This window comes from Zootermopsis nevadensis, unplaced genomic scaffold, assembly GCF_977971745.1.
Source record: "Zootermopsis nevadensis isolate Lab colony 2312 unplaced genomic scaffold, Znev_1.0 Znev_ptg000028l, whole genome shotgun sequence".
In the NCBI taxonomy this organism is placed as follows: domain Eukaryota; kingdom Metazoa; phylum Arthropoda; class Insecta; order Blattodea; family Termopsidae; genus Zootermopsis; species Zootermopsis nevadensis.
Window position 1 is genome coordinate 4304310 of NW_028259160.1, and position 24106 is coordinate 4328415.

The 24106-nt window shown below is 33.1% G+C and overlaps 1 protein-coding gene across 10 annotated transcripts in view; it reads right to left on the minus strand.

Moving 5' to 3' along the window:
- Window positions 1–24106, minus strand: part of LOC110827600 (uncharacterized) — a 264274-nt gene that overhangs the window by 54099 nt on the left and 186069 nt on the right. Inside the window, exon 5 of one of the 10 annotated variants that reach the window (XM_022059400.2) lies at window positions 2966–4611. The exons of 5 other annotated variants lie outside the window; for them this stretch is intronic. In XM_022059400.2, coding sequence (XP_021915092.1) covers window positions 4325–4611 — 287 coding nt within the window. In that variant the 3' untranslated portion in view covers window positions 2966–4324. Of the gene's footprint in view, window positions 1–2965; window positions 4612–10462; window positions 10848–16792; window positions 17167–18470; window positions 20274–21469; window positions 23645–24106 lie in introns of those variants that run through there. 4 more of the 10 variants (XM_087356863.1, XM_022059380.2, XM_022059394.2 and 1 more) reach the window with 4 other exon arrangements.

Here is a 24106-nt window from a genome sequence, read left to right on the forward strand (position 1 = left end):
TATTTTATACCAAAAAAATTCATGACACATACTATACTAATAATTAAATATTCCATGTACAGAGCAGTACTATTCATTTGCAATGTGCAAATACTTAATTGCTTGCTGTGTACTTAAGATCTGTAATTCGTATGAAAGTTCACTGTTTAACCATTTTCCACACAATTTAAATGCCCTATAATTCTACCACATTTTAACAAGTCATGTGGCAAAGTGGTCACATAAATGGCACATTTCAGTTTATCCACAACATTTTATGATCAAACTGTTATATCATATTAAACAAAACATTTCAAAATGGATGCACACACTCTTTATCACTATATGGTATATACTTACAGCTTACTTTGAGAAAATGTTCTTTAATTGTGTTCTGATATTTCATCCAAAAGGAAATTACAGAGAATTCATAGTACTGAAACATTCTATCAGAATGTTACAGCTGTGATTTAAAACTGAGAAATTTTTAGACAAGAATAGAATTGTTACAAAAAATATATCACATTTGTATTTTGACACAAAGAGCAAAACTAACACATACATGGAGTTTCTATGGAGTATTAAGAAATAATCAAGAAAGAAATACCAAACCAGACCATTTGGTAAAATATAAAAGTAGAAATATTACATAATCTGGTCAACTTAAGGATAAAGTAGAACTAGAATGTGTTATACATGGACTACTCTGAAAACATAAAAATAAAGGTACCAAACAATCAAACACTGGGGTGACCAAGGACACATTTGGAGGATCAAGTGAGAGAAACGAGGGGGGAAAGAGTGGCATGGATATGACAGGACTACAGAGAAAAGACTGGAGGAGGATTTGTAATACACTGCAATGCACTGATGGTAACACCAATAAAGATAAAATGTTGATGTTAATTGTAATGAACCTGTTAGAAAACAGCCATTAAAATGGATCTTAGGATGATAGATTGTAAGGATGGCAGATGGATATAACTGCATAAGGACTGTGTACAATGGCAGATTTTGGTTTTAGAAATATTGACCTTATTAATTCTACTGCACCACAGTTACTTAGCTAATACATTTAGTACTAAAATTTGCTCACAAAAATATCCACAGTAGAACTGGTATGTGGTGCATGTTGTCAATTAGTAATGTTATCATCACTGAGTCTATGGAATATTAGGCATATCCTTATGATGCCGCCGAATATGTTTCTGCAAAACACACTTGTGATTCGTGATGTAGGGGCAATATGGGCACTGCTGTTGTGGGGCTTTCCCACATTCCAACCTCAGATGTCTCGTTAGGTTTGATTTCCAAGTATACGCTTTGCCACAATTCGGGCAATAATGAGACAAGTTCTGAGAATCTGCTGTAGCAACTGCTAGTAGCTGACTGGTAAAATTTGTGTTCCAGGCTGTTTTAATTCCCACTTCAAACAATTCCTTGCCTGAACCTGAGTAAGGAGATGGAGCTTCATAAACTGCAAGTTCTGTAAAAACAGAAAACCAAAAACCATCACTTCAAGTTCTGAAAGCAAATACAAGAAATGTAATTAACATATAAGCCTATGTAAATAGAAATAGAAATAATAAAAAACAATTTAACACTCATAAATTTACCATTCCATAAATACCTTCCTTGAGAGATCAAGAAACATTAACAATCGACTAAAATAATTTTTGTCTCTCTCAATTATTTTTCTATTATGTATACCTTGAAGATACTAAATCATGCAGCTAAATTTGCATAAAGTGTTCTACAAATCATTTCTTTTCTACAAGAAAAGGAAACTGGTGCAGGAAGACAACACAAGAAAGGCTTCTCTAAAAGGACAAACAGAGCAGAATCACAATTCTCCTGTGTGCCTGTTTGAGTGAATCCACCATTATGCATCTTTAGAATGAAAACCAGCTGGAATATCTATACACCAAATGGAGTCACAAACTGCAGTTTGGGAAACAATGGCTTACAGGGTTAATCTTGATACAAGCGATGAATATGTTATGCATTAAATGTCCTTTCCAAATGAACTGCACTATTAATCTTCCAATCTGTTTACAATTAATTTCATAACTGTTGATACTTCCTTGTTAATAAATATGATGACAGCTGTGATCCTGGGCAGTAAAAGTGCAGCAGCCATCTTCATACTGATGGTTGGCTCTCATTCGTCTTCAGTATTGCCAGTAATACAGATATTCTTGTTCAATGAAAGCCACTCACTGATCTGAATAAATATGCCCTGCAAAGATTCCTAAATTTCCAAGTTCCTACATCACATCCCTTCCATAGGTAATGCCAAAGAAGGCATACAATCTTGAGAGCTTTTGTGGCATTTCATAACATTATAGTCCTTCAAAGTGTGGGGGTGTTAGCCCCACACCCAACTCCCAAGCTGGAGGACTTCAAATTTTCAGTTTTCAATGAATACTCATTTAACATATACTATCTTTAAATGTGTGGCATAAATAGTATATAGAATGAAATGAGATGATAAACGTAGAATTTCAACTTTCAGGAAAAAGCCACTTTGAATGCTGAAAGACATTCCCTGAAGATAGCAACTGCAATGTTTGCCAAAACAATGACAAACTTTCAACAGTGAATCTGGCTAATCCCCAAAAGCTAAAGTTATACACTGAACTCTAGCTGCAAAAACCAAAGGACAAGAAATGTATACAAATATTTTTGATGGATAACCTGAAGGGAAGTGGTAACTTGGAACATTAAATAAAGAGTAGATGGGAAGATAACATTGAAACAGATGTTCGAAAAATAAAGTATGGAGAAGCTGAGTACAATAAACTTGGGTCAGAATAGAGTCCAATTACAATAATTTTGTGAATATAATAGTAACAGACCTTCAAGTTTCAAAATAGAAATAACTTTCCTGACTAACTACAGCCTTGTAAGAAAGGTACTGCATAATATAGGTAGTCTGTTTATTGTAGGTTCCATTCAAACATAAAATTCAGGTCAAATAAGAAAATCTCTTAAACCAATATTTATTCGTCCTTGAGATAATTAATTACAACACTTCATAATGCTGGTCTGGTTAGAACTTACAAATTCAACAACTTTAACATACATGATATCATCACTGACAAAGACAGCATTCAGTACAGGATGGGGCTATTACCACATACATGTTTGCTTACTGATCCCTTGTCTTGGTATCTCAATAAAGAGGATAACAATATTTTGTCACTCATATTTAATATGCAGGCACATTTTATGACAGACCAACATTAATAAAATAATATTTACTCTTCAAAGTGCACTGAATATTTTATTTTAAAATGTCCTTAAATTAAAGAAATCTCAGTTAACTGAGGCTCAATTATCTTAGGTTTCATGCAGGGCAACGTTTTCCCATATGGCAGATGTAATTACAATAAGGTGAGTATTAATAGTTTTTTTGTGCTAAATACAAACAACCTTAAGGGATTCTTCAATGAGTTTGACAAAGGTGTTGTATTACTAGATTTTAAAATTTGTTTTTACTTTATCCATTAGCAGGTGATTATATTTATCAAATCATATGTCTCAAAGGAGAAACTTTCCTTCTTCTTCTTCTGTCATAAGGTGTAGCATCTATTTTGTTGGACTCAGCAGATCAAGTTACTCTTGATCTGTGGAAAGGTCCTCCTATTGACACCTCAGGATGAAGGAACCACCATCCTTTGAAATGTTGTAAACTGATACTTATAATTAAGTGATGGTTGAAGTTCAAGACCAAAAAGCTTATAATTTTATGACTAAAAAACTCACATGCATAAGAGTTTCCCTGTCTCTGCAACTGTATTACAATTGCATCCACAAAACCATTTTGTTTCCAAGTGGGACAAACAAAATTAAATTATGTATTATCTTACTTTATTGTCTTATGTGCAGTGCAGAGTCCATGTCACTGTTTCACAATAACAACATTTATGATACCATATTCAGCAAGATATGAGACTCTGCACAAATTATTCTGAAATAAATTAGAATTCAGTTACCCAAAGCAATACTGTTCATATTTAAACATTTGTGAAATGTAAACATAAATGAGCTAATAAATGTATGCACACTGTAATAATTTTGAAATTGACAAATGCCAATGCCAAATTTAATAAAAATCTGTTCAGCAGTTCTCAATTTATTAGACAAGGATAGGTAGACAGACAACCAACATGGCCCATGTAATAAGAACTTTTTTTTTAAACTCTTAGCTGCGAACATATCTCTGGACAAGATCAAAAGAAAAATCTTTTTCTTTGTTTCTGTGTTTTATGAGGCAAGGTACCAATATGATACACTACTGTACACCATAAAAAATAAAATAACTAGTTATTATTTTAAGAGGTTATTTAATATTTGGCATGTTTTTATGACGTCGACGAATGTGTTCCTGAACACTTGTCTTGCGGTTTGTGGCATATGCGCAATATGGACATTGGTGGTGAGGTTCTTTGCCACATTCCCAACTCAAATGCCTTTGAAGGTTTCCCTTCCAAGAATAAACCTTGCCACATTTATGGCAATAATGAGACGGTAAAGCAGCCATTTCAGGTTCTTCCTCATTCCAAACTCTATGTGCTGCAGTTTTATGAAATCCATGATAAGAAAATGGAAGTTGATATGCTGAAAAATCTGTAAAATTAAAAACAAAATGTTAATATAAAGATGTGGTGAGTAAAAGTTTACAAACAGTCTAACATCAAATTACCATACCTAAACTGTAAACAAGCAAAATGCAGACATTATCATCATTTACCAAATTTAAACAAACCATCACACAATATGTCAATTTATGAAGTACAGTTAAGGACTTTGGTTAATTCGGTGATGAACCTTCAGGTTCGGTAAGCCATCTAGTTAGTTAGTTAGTTACTTATGAAGTACAGTTTGTATGATACAAGCAATATAACTGCATATTTGTTAATTTATCCGGAAGCATATAAAAATATGATGTATGATGTTCACCTCTTTTCTTCTAAATTTATAGTTAAATGAACTTATATGCCACTTCAGTTTTGTTGCTGTTCATTTTTTCTAGTTTTCAAACATGAATTAGTCATTATGGAATCTGTTCTCCACTGTCACTGTAAAGTTATCATCAATTAGAACTGTCTTGTTAAATATCACATTGAACAAATAAAAAGTTCCACAAATGTCTTATTAGCAAATAGATGACAAGCCTCTCAACAAGCTTTATGTGCCAGCATTGCCTTTAGTATTGATGAAACAATTATTTTACTATGACATGGTCATCAGTGTATTTCATTGGTAAAGATATTTGAGTCAGAGACTCGTCACCCCACAAACTCCACAGATATCTAAACAGACATAAATATTCAGTTCTGTAGTCCCCACAACAGACCAACTAGGAAGAATATATGGAGGGATGATAAAGGTGTCTTCAAAAGTAGATGCTATCAGTCTGGCAAAGCAACATTCGTAGGTGCACTTCTTTCTACCATATTTGTAGCTTATGACTGTGTTCTCATACTTACATAACATTTCTTCTTTTACCACAAACTTTATCATAAGTTTAATGCAGTTATTGTTTATACTGGTAAGCTCCACATCATAGATGGCAACATTTTAAATATCTATAAACAAGATGGTGGTCTATCGGTTAGAACGCTGGCCTTGTAATCCTGGGGTCTCGGGTTCGATTCCCGGCGGTGCCCGAATTTATAACTTGTGTTGGGCAAGGCCGTGGTCTAGGCAACACGGAGTTTTCCTCCGTGGCATCCCAACAATTACTCCATTCACACACAGAAGAAGGCAATGGCAAACCACTTCTGGATCATCTGCCAAGAACGTATATGAACAGGTCCCAGTCCGAGAAAAGGATGGAAGGATCCTGTTCATATGGACCTGTCGTCAGATAGAACACTACAAATAAAATAAACAAGAAAGAAACACTCTGTTAGACCTGTGGCAAACTGCCTACATGATTAACTGGTTGGTTTATAAGGCATTAATAATTTTGATTTGACTGCATATATTATGTATCTTCTGTTTCTTGAATATTTCCATTCTTTGAAGATATCTTTGTATTAGAAACCTAACCTAAAGTAGAAATAAATTATTTGTAATGTAAAATAAAGTTCAACACAAAATGCATGTCCTCCAATCACAGGTCATATGTTTTCTCTTTAAATACAATAACTGTTAACATCCATGAAGTATTTTTATACATTATAGAGTAAACCAGATAAAGAACCTATTAAGAATACAAATAAAATAAACTACAAATCACTGCACCTTACATCAAAAACAAATCACTTTGTAGACTTGATTCTTATATAGGAATGTTGATATTTCTTAAATTTATAGAGGAATAAAGCCATTATATTCTAATCCCTAGAAGCATATTATAGTTTAAAAATATTTTATAAAAATTTACATTTTAGTCTACACGATCACTGATCATAATGCAAAATGTTCTGCTGCAGCTGCAAATGTGGGACCTGGGAATGTTGTCAGTCACTTCACTTTGATGAATAAAATTGCTGTTTCTTCAGATGTTGACAAAACATTCAGTTAACAACATAATTCCATACACCAGAAGTATCAGAAAATTACTGTGAAAGCAAAATGACTTTGGTATGATACATTTGCTTGCTTAAAAGAATTAAATTCTTTACAAATCATTATTTTTTGACAAAATTCCTACTAAGGAAAGAAGAAAACAAACAAATGTCACAATATTCAAATAATTATACTGCAAAATTAAAACTGTGCTTAAAATCCACATCATAATAATCAGAATAAAAACTTCACTATTATTTAATATGTACAATTTATACCATATACAACTAACATAAACATCACTTTCTTCAGACATTACAATGAATGCTATGTGAATACTACCACTGTCACTAATCTAAAAAATCAAAGCAACAAAAATAGTCAATGTGTGGGCAAAAATTCACCAGAAAACAAGAACAGTCATCTCTCAAAACACAAATATCAAAATATGTAAGACAACGTTCAGCATATAGTGAGTTTTCAAAAGTAAACGACAGGGGGTTAAGCAATATTTGGCATATCCTTATGCCGTCTTCGAATGTGTTCCTGAACATTTGTCTTGCGGTTTGTGGCATATGGGCAATATGGACATTGCTGGTGAGGTTCTTTGCCACATTCCCAACTCAAATGCCTTTGCAGGTTTCCTTTCCGAGAATAAACCTTGCCACATCTATAACAATAATGAGATTCCAATGCAGCCATTTCAGGTTCTTGCTGATTGGTGAAAATTTCATTCCAAACTCTTCCTGTTTCAGTTTTATGAAATCTGTGACCTAGTCCATGATAAGAAGATGGAAGTTGGTAAGTTGTAAATTCTGTAAAAATTAAAAACAAACAGTTAATAGGAAGATAAACTAAACAAATAGTTTGTCAAAATAATAACAAACAATTATTAGAGAAAAATCACAATATTTTTAATATGTAATAAACAACATATGAAGTAGAAGTATACTGCAATTATCTGCTACATGACTACAACAATTATACCACAATACCCATTAATCATGGTACTGGTACAAATACACTCACTTAATCATTCCTCAACAATAAAATCAAAAATGTTGTATATAATTTATAACTCTCTTTTTTAATTTGAAGTAAATTCAACATAATGCCATTATACAATCAAAATTTCACAAAGAAACTGACATTTATTTCTCCTCTTTCTTCTATATTCCACAGAAGATCAATTTATTATCTATTCTGACTTAGACCTACATTTATGTAGTTATCATTAAGGTTAGTCCCAAAATCCGTGAATGACTGCAAATTTCTTCAAGCTGATATTGATTCTGTACATCAGTGGTGTGATGTTAACAATATGGAACTTAACACTAAGAAAACCAAAATTATATCGTTCACACGGAAAACCAACAGTATTCATTTTAACTACTTTGTTAGTGATATTTTAATTTTTTGTACTCACTGTATAAAAGATCTTGTTAGACAGTAAGCTATACTTTCACTGGCATGTAAATTTTCTTCATACACAGGCAGTAAGGACCTTAGGGTTTATTCGTTTTATTACATATAATTTTTCCTCTTTACAGTCTTGTTGTTTTATATAATGCTTTAATTAGGTCAAAGCTTGAGTATGTCTCGGTTGTATGGAATAATCTTACACCGACAGATTCCAATAAATTAGAAAATATTCAAAGGAAATTTGCCAGTTTGTGCAATTTCCGATTTTTTCAGTTTAATATTACACGTAAATATGAATTGATTTTAACTACTTTAAATTTCAGAACACTGCAATCCAGACGATGGCATCTTGATGCTTTATTTCTTATCAATGCATTTAAGGGTAAAATAAATTGCAATTCCATTATGGACACTGTTGGTATTCGTGTGCCGTCAAGGTAAATAAGAGAATTTTCTATGTTTTGTGTGTGCAGTGCACTTAGAAATAGCACTTCAGCCAGGTGTGTCAATGCAGCAAATGACATATGTAAATTTTTAGATGTATTTGGCATAAACATTGTTTCTTTTGAGAAATGATCTAGTAGCAGCCTAGATTGGATCTAGCTTGGTTATTTGTTTCAATTTGACTATGGTTTTTATTTTATTTTTTGTATTATTTTAGTATTTTTAGTGATTTACATTTATAGTAGTGTTTGGTAGCTATTTGTTTTTATACGTAATTTGTATTTTTTGTTGTATTTTTGTTTTAGTGTTTGCCTGTCATAGGCTCTTTGCTGTTGGCAAACACTCTAATAAAGGAATTGAATATAATTATTTTATGTAATACTGTTAAAAAACAGAAGTCCTGCCAATTGGTTGCTGTCCTCTTAAACACAAATTAATTTAATACCCTGAAAGTAAGTATCCACTGATGTCCCCAAAATCCTCAGTAGGTTGGTATTACTGAAACTGTGCTGCAATTGATGAGATGGAAGACAACATTTCTTACCATATGTTGGTAACATTTTGAAAAGCAGAGCTTAACTCTAAAACTTTTATCTCCAACCAGAATTACATGGTATTCTGGTGGGCTGTAACGGGTAAAGCAAAATAAAATATTACAATGCTATATTCATATTTCATGCATTGCTACATTAATAGTGTCAAATAGATTATATAAATTTCAAATGAATAACTTCATACTACTGCAATGATACCTACACTGGTCTCTGCCACCACAGAACTACTATTGGGATCCTACAAGGATGGCTGGGCAAACAACAAGAAAGTGATCATGTAGGGAATTAATTTTCCTTCTCTGAAGAAGCGATGACACCACAAGATCCTGCAGTACTAAGTACATTACTGGCTTGAAGTTCTTGTTTACATGTTCCCTTCTGGGAGCTAAGCAGAATGAAAGTTTGTGTACACCCCAGATACAATGATTCATTCTGTAAATTTTATGTCCCATTAAAAGAAATGTGTAAACAGGTACTAAAGCAGACAAGCAGAGCTGGAAGGAAAAAGAAAATTAGATTCAAGGAATTACATTGTTTATTTTCTTCATTTAACATAACATTAAGATGAATGAAACTGACTGTGCATGATGCAAATCAAATTAATCTATAAAAAAACTAGTACAGTTATGTGCAACATGAGCCCAGCAAAATCTCAATGCTACCCACCAACAACAATAAAACATCAGACACAATACATTTATAATATTTACAAATTATTCAAATTAATTAAAATCATGCCTTAATAGAAAACTTGGGTAGGACAAGAAATGGAACAAAACCACCATTACAAACTGTTATTCATTTACATATCGCATACGTCTATTATCTTAGCATATTGACTACATAAATTTAGGAATGCATCAGTTAGGCAGGGTGATCACAGAAGCTTGGACAACACCTCTGATAGCACACACAATCTTTTTCAATATAGGAACAGGGGATTTAAACATCAATAATTTGAGGCTGCCAGTCAGACTTTAACTACACAGTTCATGGTTTAACAATATACTACTACAAAACACAGCCAACTGGATCATGCAAAAGCCATGATGTGTGTCTGACAAAGGTTAACAATGAGTTTCTTAAAATCAGAGCTTATGAAAAAATTGCACATTACACATGTGAGTTTTCAGGACACCTATAAGTGCAATTTTTCAAGTTTTATTAAACTGCATCTAAGGACTTAAATATATTAATTCAAGGCCTTAAATAAAGAAACGCCTAAATGAACCAAACTCTGCAAATATCAAAATTGATATGGCTGTCTTCTGGGTTGTAGCACCATGTAGTTGAGTAGAAACTGACAGAAGGGCTTAGAGCCACCATCAACAGGGCCTTTGTTATGGAGGCAGTAAACTCTTTTGATATTTTGATCAATATCTACCACACAACATGGCACAATATCCCAGAAGACAGCCATCTTCATACACATCACCATAAGAACCTGAAATCAAACCCAATGCCAAAACTGACTGACAAAATATGATGTAGGCGTACCATGCAGAGTTTTAACTAAATCAGTCCCATAGTTCAGGAGTTGTTACTAGAAGGCAGATAGAGACAAATAACAGGTGATTCCAAATCATTTTTTCCAAAGCACACATAAGAATAAGATTATTTAGACCAAGGGAAAGAGAAGTTTGTCCTTATGACGTCTCCAAGTATGTCTCTGCAAAGATGATTTGTGTTTTGTGACAAAGGGACAGTATGAACATACAAAGCGAGGATCTTTGCCACATTCCCACTTCAAGTGATGCTGTAGACTTCCTTTGTGACAATACACATTGCCACACCTTGAACAAGAATGAGTCTCTGCTGTGGCCACTTCAGGTTGTAATTGACTCATAGCCTTTTGGCTCCAGACACTTTTTGTCAGAGCCTGGTGGAATTCAGAGTAAGAGGACTGGAGCTCACAACTTGGAAAATCTGTAAAATCAGAGACCCAGAGACAACAGTCAGTAAAATGCTATAAGAAACATCTGTGTATAATTACTGTAAGGAAAGAAAACCAAACAACATAATTACCCATACTAAATTCTGTATAAAGTACAGGCTACTTTACAGTGTTTATATCTTACATACTAACATTTATATGTACATGCATTAAAGTTTTAAATAACTTTAAAATCTCTTGAAATATCACAGAATCTTCTTAAACATACAGTTTTTAATGTCTTGAAGTTTCAGTAACTTCCTGAATCCCCCAATTCATACAGGGGCTTCAGTGTTTCTCAGGCATATATGGTCTTGATGGAATGAGTGAAATTTTTTACCCATTTGTAGCAACTCTAAAGAAAATTACCTGATAAAAGTAAAAATTAAATATGGGAGTCAGGATAGCACAAAGAGGAAAGTAAAATAAAATATTACAATGCTATATTCATGTTTCATGCATTAGTACATTAACAGTGTCAAATAGATTATATAAATTTCAAATGAATAACTTCATACTACTGCAAAGATACCCACACTGGTCTCTGCCACCATAGAACTACTATTGGGATCCTACAAGGAAAAGCCTTTGTGTCCAGAAAATAATTAATTTTATATAATTTTAGAAAATTCCAGGCATTGCAGAAAATTAATAATATATTTCTATATGATAATAATGCAAATACATTCCATAAGTGTAGTGATAAACTACTCGATTTTTCAAAAAGTGTTAGGAGTCCCTTAAACAAATGAAAAACTATTAACTGATCCAGAATACTCTTTACCATGAAGGTGTCCCAAAACTCACTATGACATGTATCTGCATTAAATATAAAAAAGTAGCTTGAACTTTAAAACTTTCATTACAAACTTGAAACAATGTGGTGTTCTGATGTATTATAAGACCTTTCCATGGGTAATAGAAGTAACATATTCGCCAACTACATATTTAATGTTATACTCATGTACAACAGCTTCCCCTTTCAGAAAAATTATTAACATAATCAAATAATTATGACAAATTTCAAATGCAAGAATTATGAGACCTGAGGTTCTCATGACAAGATGTCAGTGTTTGTCTTCTGAGTTTCAATGTCAAGTAAACTTGTAAGTAGGTGGACGTGAACACACTGGTAAAACATACTGCATCTATCTTCACTTCACCCTGGAAGATGGAGGAAGTATGTCAATCCAAAATGTTACAATCTACTTACAAGCCTCAATAATATCACAGTCCAGAAGATGAACATCAAAATTACATTTGACAAGAAAGTGGTTAGGTGAGCAGTTAACACTCTTATTGTGAGGAAGTTTTGTCATGGCTAGATCCTGTGAAAACTAATGACAACACTGGGTTTTGAAATAAACAAACAAACAGAAAGGGAAAAAATAATACTTAGTTAAAAAACTTCTACTATTTATTATCTTCACTTAATGTTACACAAGTTTAATAAAACTGGTTGGGCATGTAGCAAAACAAAACATTCAAGCCAACACACACACAAACCTTTGTAATTTTATTGAGTACTTTGGAAAATCTAGAAACATGTATAATCAGGTTTTGTAAAAAACACAGTGGTCTTGTTTAAACTACAAATTAAATCTAAAATACACGTGCAGTAGAATCTACTTCACAAATCAGAGGATATACTCTAGTTATTATTATTTAGTGTTCTGTCTGACAACAGGTCCATATGAACAGGATCCTTCCATCCTTTTTCTCGGACTGGGATCTGTTCATATACGTTCTTGGCAGATGATCCAGAAGTGGTTTGCCATTGCCTTCTTCTGTGTGTGAATGGAGTAATTGCTGGGGTCCAAGATATGAATGTATGTGTATGTACACATATATTAAAAATAAATAAATCTGTGCTGTACTGCCATTTACTTATACACAAACACACACATCTAATGTCAAACCACTCTCCAAGTATTATCCTCATTGGACAGTAGTAGATCCTGAAGACACTGCATCATCAGTTCAATCAATTCACTGACAAGGAAATGATTAAATTAGCAAAGTGCAGATGAAAAATATACTATACATTCACACTGTCCAGACTTGCAGGCATTTTGCAAAAGTATTGTTCACCAAATGCGTCTTCTTCAAACCCACAACAAAAAATATTTAGTAAACTACCAAATAATGCTAAACTATTTGTGTTCATTTCCAATTTATTATATTAAGTTTGTATTTTTGTTACAACATTCAAATACAACAATGTTTTTACATTTACAAACCTAATATGTTTCATTAAACTTTAGATCAACATCAGTTAAGCCTTAAATAAGAAACATTGGAGAGGAATATGACATAAATTATCAGATAATGACACATATCAAAGAATAAGTATATTACTGTATATTTAACATGTAGAAGGCTAAAATTACTATTTTTATAATTCTATCTATGCTGAAGGAATGTATTCCATTTATTTAATTTTACATATTAGTAAGTAATTTTTTCATAAATCTGACATGTCAGACATCATAACAAACAAAATGTTACATCATTAAGTTGAACAAGAATGAGCACAGCATAATAGCAAGTGTTTCACATACATTGTTAAATACACTGCAAGATGAGAAATGAAAATATGAAAGAAATTTGTCAGTTACATCACGTTAAAACAATTTTAACTCTTTTGTGACTTGCATGTTAAAAACTGATCCTACATAAATTATTGTTCCCAATAGTAACTCTCTATACCCTTCATATTATCTGTCTCCTTATGACATATACTCAAGAGGAAACTAACTCAATGCTTCAAATAACTGTACAATAAGTAAAAGAACATATACATACGTATGCGTATGCATGCATGAGTATGTGCATGTTACGTAGTGTATGTACGCACCAACTTACTTGTATCTCTTCTAATGGGCTTTAATTGAAGACATTTGGATGTCTGTTCCTTACATGCATTTGAATGCTGCTTTTGTGTTTAGTTTGATGTGGGCAATACGGACACTGGAACTGAGGTTCCTTGCCACACTCAAATCGAATATGCCTCACCATGTTCTTCTTGTATCGGTAACTCTTGCCACATGTCATACACCGAAATGCCTCTTGTCTGCCATGATATATCACCTCCTGACCATCAACAGCTACTGGCAACAATGGCAGTTGAAAATCAATATCAGTAGCCCTAAGGTGCCTTTCCATGGTAATACCAGCATACTCTCTGTCAGAATGCTGATTACTACAACTGCTGCGGTGTTGAACATTCAGGTTCTGACTCAGATCTATTGCATGACGATGCTGAAGTTTGCTTTCTTTCAATTCTGTAACACAATGGAATAGTTCTGTTAGCAAACTGTTCTATTTTTGTATTCAAATATGTGGTGAAACTTCCATCATCTGTTTGCACAATAAAATAACTCATAAAAATGAAAAATTAGTGAGAAAGCCAGATAAAGCAAAAGAGACATACTTGTACATCTTCACCCACATTTGGTCCATAGTTCATACATCTCATACTATTAGCCTTCCAGACCTTCTGTAATTCTTGGGAAGGAAATCTCCTCTTCAATATATCTACAAGAAGTATATATCTCACTTCAATACTATGATTAAATTTACTTTAAGGAAATAATTTGTTAACACCAAAATTAAAGTATTATTAGAAAATTCACCTGGTAGAATTGCTGTAAGACATATAGAACTAACATCTGGTGTATTGGGAGTACACCTAAAGCACACTAGTGGAAATGTATTCCAGTCTGGAGAGGAAGGCAGTAAATTCTTCAGAAAAACTGGAAGTTCCTTGCAAAAGAGAATGGTGTTACAATACATATAACACAAAAGGCAACAAATACAATTATGTAAACTTTTTTCATTCCTCTTAATCATTCTGCAAATTCTCGCTTTACATTGTGAATATAATCTTCACAACTGACAAAGAATCATTAAATTAACAAAAAATAAGTACCAAAAGCAGTAGAGGAACATAAACAAAATGGGAAAAGGTCAGCAGGAAAGCTAAAAAAAATTAAATAACTAAGTGAAGGAAGCCACTGAGAACAGAGAAAACAAATAGTGTAAAACTGAAGGCATTTCTATATTCTGTAATTTACTTAAAACACTGTCAGAAGCTCAGACTATACAGTATAACACCAAATGATAAAATTATTAATGAACAATGAATTTGAAGAGACGTGCAAGGAAGCAATCATGGCGTAATTGAAGGTACATATTTTGAAGAAAAAACATCTTGTATCCAACAGAAAAATAAACCATTTGTGAACGTTATCCTTTTTGTAATACAACTAGACATCTACAACATAATACACTACATTGTCGTTTTTTTCATTTTATTTTCATATTATTTTAAGTACACATTTTATATAAGCCTCATAAACAGATATGGGAATTGAAAGTGATGAATATGAGTAGTTAAAACTAACTCAAAATAGCATTAACATGTATGCTATACATATTCTAGGTACTAAACCTTATTAACATGCTATGCAAAACATGTATAAAGTAATACAATCAGTTAAAAGCACTGAACACTGACAAGTTGTGTCCTTCATCACTTGCATATAATGTAAAAACGTTTTATTTGTGTCTCAGCAATATGGGTATTATATCATAAAATCAGAGTATAATATTATTTTGGAAAATAAACTTTATCATTTTCTCAGTTTCCTAGTAATTATTACCTTCTTGTGTTCTATTTAATGATGAGACAGGACTATGATTTCATTTTGTAATGTGTCTTTTAATTTAAACTTTTAGGACAAAGGTTTCATTATGCATTGTCAAATATACGAAGTACAAAAGAATGCTGGAGAAAGTCTTGTAAACACTTGATGGATCTTTAGTTTATTTGGTAATGAAATTAGTAGTGATAATTTTTGGCTTCGAAACGAATTATGTAATGATACAATCCCTGTAAACACAAACTATATACAGTCAATATTTTTAGCACTTATGACGTTTAATCAATGAAATGAAGCTTACTGAAGCCAAAATTATTTCTTCTTGGTAATTGTTAAAGGACAATAAAATAAGTCAGTTTCTGGAATGTAGACCATCATGCTTTATGGCATATTCCAGTATTAATGTACAAAGCATTAAAAGTGGTACTACACATTTCTTATCCCATTTTTCAACTTTTATCATATAGGAATAGGAGGTTTAAATGATCCTACTAAGGGGTTACATGCCAGAGTTTAACTCCAGGGTTTAATGGTTTAGCAATGTATGGTCAATCAGATCATGCATCAGTGATAGGGTAGTTCTTGTATGACTGAATACCAACCATCACAAACATGTTCTTAAAAGTGTAAATGTGGAACTGACACAACTGGCACTATGCTCTACAAAATTCCAAACACAGATTTCTCAAGAAAATTACGAACAAGAAGCTACACAGTAATCACAGACTAGTAATACATCTGATCCTCTCTGCAGGTGCAGCCAGGAAATGTCCAGATGTGACTCCACTGACATAATAACATGTATCAGAATGCCACTTCAAATTAACCTTCCTGTACTCGCTTTAACATATTTATTTAAATACGTTTCACATTATAATATTTCAAAATTAAGTGAAAAAATTAATACACATGAACTACAGAAGATGGTGAATTTAAAGTACTTTTAAGACTAAAATGTAAGGACATTTAGAAAGTATGGACATACTGACATTTAATAAGTTTTTAACTTGTAACATGAGGAAATAGATGACATATAGTGTCAAAAACATGTACATATAAGGTAAATAAATAAACACATCTGGCAAGTACCCTACATGATCATTAACTTAGTGATGATTCAGATGAAACTATATGAGGGTATCCTATTATTAAAAATTTAAAAAAAGTTTAATAGCTTTACTCTAAACATAAAACTATATATTACGTAAACCTAAATCAAATTTAAGACAGTATTCACAGATAGGCAAAAAAGTTTGTCCACAGCTCCATGGCATAACCTAATCATGTTCCTAAATTGCATCTTTATGTCGACTAGCAATATGTTTCACAAGGTGATTCTTCTGTTTTGCACGATGTGGACAATATGGGCACTGAAACTGAGGCTCCTTGCCACACTCAAGCCTCAAGTGCCTCAGCATAGTTTTCTTGTACCAGTAGGATTTGCCACAACCAGGACACTTGAATGCACCCGGCATCCTTGATGGTGGAATACCCCTCAGTGGAGGTGGTCCCTCATTAGAGAGCCTCAGGTTACAGAAAATATTCTTCTGCATTCCAGCTCGAGTGTCCTGTACAAAAATCTGCCTCGTGTTTGGAGCTAGTAGTGGTGGAGGTAGATGGCGAAAATCTGACCATGAACTGCTGGGCTCTAGAACATAATATGTAATTGTCTATAAATTACAAATTCAAATCTTCTGTTAGGTAAGAGGATAGGAGCATTCCAGTAACTCTATATCATAAACAAGTTGCAATCATCACTGTATATAATTTACAATAACAATTGCTTATACAATCTGTCAACACACATAACGATATTGTCATTATTTGATGGGTACAGTATCGTTGAATGAACCAACAGTTATATCACACGTGGTTGTGTTGTTGCCTATGTCCCAACATGGTCTATGATGACCCTGCCTCTTTCCATCCAGCTTGGTTAAAGACAGGTATGTAATATCTTTTATGGGATTACCCATGCAGCATGACTTTCATTTTGCACCCAACAATACTAGCAACAGTGGTCGTCAGCAGATAGAACGTACAGCTTAATGTGGGATCTGAACCATTATGGAGTTTGTTCTCTGTTCCTTACAGGTGCCCAATAATATATGATAATGTCATCAAGTTAGCTAGGTAACAAGTATTACATCACACAGAATGTCTACTTGCTGATTATATAATCTGCTCATGTTTGTAGAATTTGTCACTTTATCAAAATTCACCACAGTTTTATGCAGCCTGTATGAATTTTTATATTATGTAATGTATAGTGAAAAACAGTTACTAAACATCATGACAAGACACAAATAAATAAATGAAAGCTCAATTATTGACAAAATAAAATATTTTATTTCAAGTGAATAATTAATAAAGATAACAAATAAGTTATTTTGTTTAAGAAAATATTTGACATTAAATTTTATTAAAGTGCCATGAAGTTTTAATAAACTGCCCTCATTTACAACTTTGCAGGCTGTGAGCCAATACAAAAGTTTAAGTGTGAATCTTAGATTTCACTTTTATCATAAAATAAAACAGGTGATTTTATACTCTGCATTATGGGGCTGCCAACCAAATTTTAACTCCTGGGTAAATTGTTTAGTGATATGCTATTACAATGCATAGTCAGATTAGTTACAAATAACATATAACACATTAGACAACAAAGGTTAAAAGTCTGAGGACCCCTAACTTACAATAAGACGATGTAACCTGTCTTTGTAGTTTCTAACTTAACAAATGTTAACAAGATAAGGTTATAAAATCACTATATCTAAGCACCATATCTTGATGCCAATAGAGGCAAAGTGTTGTTGAGTGAAGAGCCTCATGTATTGCTGCTTTCTGAGGAAAAAGAGCCCCGAAAACTGACTGCATAGACATGGATGGAGTACAGAGCCAATCTGCACATTGGCATCAAGTCAGATACCTGCACCAGGAATTAAACACTACTTTTCAGCTTGCAGTAAGTTACTTTAATGGTTATACAGGTTTTTTATCACAATCATCATTTTATAATAACAGAAGGATCTTGCAACCTTCAAACCAGAAATTGTATCGGTCATTTTATGTTGAGAAAATTTTCCAGTTTACTAGCATAAGCTGTAATAATAAAGCAAAATAATAATACATTCTGAAAGTCTATGAAGTAAAAATAACACTTGACCTTATTATGAGCAAAAGCTTTGCAGATTGGGAAGCATTCTATTTATTAACATCATAATACAGGTTATGGTACACAAAATATGAGATCAATGAACACACTGTAACAATAAGTACATACAGATACTGACACTTGTACTCTAAGAAAAGGAAATACATAAATCACACAACTGATTCAATCTTTTATCACAGTTCACTAAATATTCAACCTTCAATAAAGAGCAATACTTTCTGTATCTTACTGGTACTTGAGATAACTCTTATAACCATCAATATGCATAAGAAAACAGCATTCTACTTGACAGAAATAAGAACTAACTAGAACAAAGGCTTCCAGTGATAATGTGTGAGGGTGTCTCAAAAGTAAGGTAACATCATGCCAGTGGAAGCTTCTGAACCACCAGTCACACAAACCCAAGTTATTTCCATCTCTTCAGATAACTAAAGGAGCACAAATGACTGGTCAGTGATTTCTTTCACAATGGGATAGTTGTCTTGGTGTTATGGTGAGACATGCTTAAACATCTGTGATGACTATGTAACTTATACCAAAGTCTTCTTATGTGTTACACATGCATATTTCTATAACCTGGTAATCACAGTGTCTCTCTAAACTGAAGCATGATGGTATGATACATCATTCAATGGATTTATGGATGAGTAACTGGAAAATAAAATTATTTCATGGAGTGATGTAAGAATAATGAGAATTTCTTTCTAAGGTACCACATTTGTAACACACAAGTTTAATACCATCAATAATCTTTGTAAATGATAAGATGATGGTCCACATACAATTAAGTTTATACAACATTACTTCCTGTATTCTCCCATTTTCCTACCAGTGACCACAATGGAATCAGTGTGACAAATTCTGTAAGCCTCCTATGATCCTATATGACTAATGCTTAAAAATTAGTTTTCTGTTATTTATTATTTCATTTTAAAAAAATGTGTGTGTGTGTGTGTTTCGTTTAATAAATTACACTATCACACAATATATTTTTGGTGTGCTATGTTCTGTTTCATAAATCAAAAAGGTCTCTTGTGATTGTTATGAAATTTTAAAGAAGCAGCTCAGTTGTTTTTTTATAATATGCAGCTTGGCAATAAGAGAGTTTAAAATATGATGAATCAAAAACATTTATAACAGGAACACACTGCCATCAGAACAGTACAAGCATACATCATAAAAACAGAAATATATGTATCTGTAAATATATATCTTCACATGACTTAAATTTACATTCAAATACTAAGTCTTGGTTGTTGCACACAATTATGAATTTAATTTGCTATGTTTTGTAGTAGCATGCCGCATTAAATGATTTTTATGTTTAAACCGCAGGGGGCAGCCTGGACACTGAAACTGAGGTTCCTTTCCACATTCCAGTCTTATGTGTCTCAAAAGACTGCGCCTGTATTTGTAAATATTTCCACATGTTGTACACTGGAAATTGATGGAACCACCTGGCTCCTGATTTGGTCCAGACAGCCATTTGTCTTGTTTCATTTCCAGAGAGAAGAAGTGACTCAGCTCATCAGCCAATGGCATCTGGTAGTTTGAAAACCAAAGGTTACCACCACCTTCATCTGCAACAACAATATATTTTATCAGTCCTAGTAATACACTTATGTCTCTAGGTACTAACAATTCAACAGTAAATCACTCATCACAATTACCAAAAGTCAAATAACATTGTGATTTCTATGGGTATCCAGTGCATTGTGTTAAACTAGTCCTTATCGCCAGGACAATAAAAGCATTCCTGTGAGAGTACTGTCACAAACAAACAAAACCACACAGTGATTACTATTTTCATTAAAGGCACTGTTCTACAGTATCATATCTGAAAACAGTAAACTCCCATATCAAATCTAAATAGAGTAAACTCCTGTACAAAGTACTGAACTAAACTGAAGTTTGAAGGCTTTCACAGTACCTTGTTCAGGCTTGTGTTTTCATTTCTGGGAAAAGCATTATGACATGCCAGGATGAGTTGACAGAGTTCTGGAGAAACTGGAAGTCTCCATCTCTCCTCATATTTTAGGGTTCTGTATTATAAAGTGACATTAGAAATTATAATTAGGGAATTAAAGTCTGTATATTTTTTAAATTCTGTAATGTGTCAATGAAGAGTTTATGTAGACTGAAAAAAAGTAAACTGACACCAGAAGAAAGATTACTGTCATGTAGTTGCAAACAAAATTCTAGACTAAAATGTGTCAACTCTTAACATGAAATATAGGCCATGTAGTACTTCATAAGTCCTTGTGCACTTTTAAATTACAATAACTTTAACAGAAGATGAGGGCACAATTAATGCAGTTCAGATCCTGTAACTAATCTGAAGTGATAACATAAGAAGCATTAATTGATACAGGTTACTTCATCACAAAAAGTAAACTTAACACCCCCACAAAAAAGAGGGGAACTCATTTTATACTTCTGCTTTAAAATGAGTCCTATACCACGTGTATGGTGTTTCAATTAAAGACCGTACACACCAGACACACAAAGGAATGTTTCATATTCATAATCTGCACAGGTAAAATAAACATAAAACAAAGACCTGTTTGTTCACATGGCTCATTCCTAAAACTACTTCAGAATGTCAATATAATTTGTTTCCCAAAGTGGTGACAGAGTCCACCTGAAAGTTGTAGGGCATAATAAATGTTGGTTCATGTAAGTCCAATATAATTTTCATATTATATTCTACAAAACTTCAATATTTTTCTCATCTTTCAAATAAATTATCACAAGGTAAAATAAAATAAAAATCTCATTCAACTGTACAACTTTTATTTGAAACATCTGTCAACATAATGTGTATTTAACAAAACACGGACATACACGTAGGATTTGAGGTTCTCACGGCAGTGAGTCTGAAAATGGCTGCCTTCTGGGTTGTTGCCCTGTGTAGTCTCCATCATCAGAGCCCTGATAATGGAGGCAGCAAGGACCTATGAAACATCAGTAAACTTCTACCAGACAACATGGCACAGACAAATAATTTATGATTCTATGCAGTGTGGCATCTGTACTTAGTGTTGCAACATTACATTGTATTAAACTTTTTTAACAGGTACAGGTTTCTTAAGCCCCTGTCATGGGGCTGTCAGTCAGACTTAACTCCAGTGCTTAAAATCTGATGGTATGCCACTGTAACACATGGTCAGCTGTGCTGTGTAGAAGTCATGACACTTGGCTGATAAAAGTTTAGAATAAATGAATAAAATTACTTACGTGGTTGCTATAAAAATTGCAAAATATGGATGTTCTCAACACAGAAGATAATGTAATCAAATTGATGGAACACTGACTGAGGCACATATGACAGACACGTAGTAAGTTATTCTGAATATTTATAAGTTATACAATCTGAACACAATTATAAATATATAACTAATGAATTTCATTATAAACCACCATTTTGATTTTTATATATATACTGTCTATGGAATATTATACATCATTTGAAACAACACTCTATTATAAGTCCTGTATTTGCAACTTTCTATATAAAAAACTTATTCACATAAGACATTCAAAATGATCATCAAAGTTGGATTTTTCTGTTTGTACATTACTAGTTAATATGCTGTGACCTGAGAATATATCAACAATTTAAAACCCTATCTAAATCTTATCTAAATAATGTTCAAACATTTAGTCCCTATCTCAAAAAATATAATGCTTCTCCATTACAAAAATCAATTGGTTAATGCTGTTTATAGAAATAATCACTGTTTATTCTGAGAATCATACTATACCCATAAATACACTCTGTGGACAAAATGCAGAATTACTGATTGTTAAAGTATGTGGTATATTTAATTACCACTGGGCTTCAGCGAGTTTAGTTAAACAGATGTATTTATTCTTCAATGAGACTTAAATAACATTCTCCAATTGATCATGTTTCAAGTTTCTATAATCTCAACATGAAGCCACCAACATTTCCAAACATCAAGAAATAAGTTACTTGCAGGTTAATAAAGGCAAACATCAAATTAATTTTCTCTTACAGATCTTTATATGCCCAATGTCTACCGAATAAAAAATATATAAATGGTATGTTTGTGTGTGAAACAAATAGTTTAAAAGCATGGTAAACACTTCAGAATGTACCTAAAACCTTCATAAGAAAAAAAACATAATACGGGCATAAAACTGCTGTTTTAGTTAAACTAACTTTGTCACTATGAAAACAGCCAATTCTGGAATCAGAGGTGAAGCCCCAACTAACAGACAAGGAACATGACAGCTTACACACTCATCATACAACACAGGGGCAGTAACAGATACAACACTGATAGAATGATGAATGACAAAAGAAAATCAAAGCACTTGAGAATACCTGCTCCTACACCATATTGTCCATCTCCAAACATAATCTCCTCTGGAACAGAAACCAGGCTTTCAATCCAGTGGAAGAAGGACCAATGAAATGAGGGAAAGATTCTGTTTTTTAAATATCATTTTGCTAACAATGAAAAGAAAAATGTTAGCTCCTGTTTACAGCCAGCTATTTCAGATGATGTAGATCAAAATAAAGTTCAGTTTTTACACTCACTCTATAGAACAATGACACTTTTCTAGTTCCTTACAACAGCAACATTTAGCAAGAATACTAGAAATATTATGAAACATTAACTTGACAGTGTCACAGGTCTGTATCACTGCCATCAGATGTATGCCCTGTGTTTGCTAGCCACATGTGTTTGCAGATGACTTCGATGTTTGGCAGAATGTGGACAGAATGGACACTGGAATTGAGGTTTCTTGCCACACTCCAACCTAATGTGACGAGACAGCGAGTTCTTGTATCGGTAACTCTTGTCACACTGTGGACATCGGAATGGTATATTTGATTTCAACACCATGCTTCTAATTGCTGTCATTTGCTGCTGTGTCTCTGCAAATGGTTGAAGATTTTCCCATAACTCGATGTCTACACCTGAAACAGTAACATGTAGAAGTACTATGCTTTCCCACAAATAAATGGCAATAAATGAGATGTGATATGTTACTACTATTGGTAGTGGAATTTAAATTTAAACATAAAACCAACCAAATATACTTTTGCTGGTGGAATTTCCTCCACAATGTACCTGTTATTTATACACCCATAATTTAGTTTTCTGGATTTGGAAGACATTCCCTCCATATGTCCATATGTGACTGATACAATGCCAGGATCAGTGAAATGGAGTTAAGTGGCATTTCCCCCATTCCAGATAAAATGGTTAAACTATAGTAATTTTGTCTCCATGGCTTCATTTGTGATAACAGGGTGCCCAACTTCAAGCTGAAATTTACAATAAGATAAAATTTTAAAAGTGTCATTTCCTCCAGACCAGACATAAAAATTATACATATAAAATTCAGTTAAATTTAACCAAGCAACAGTATTTCCCCA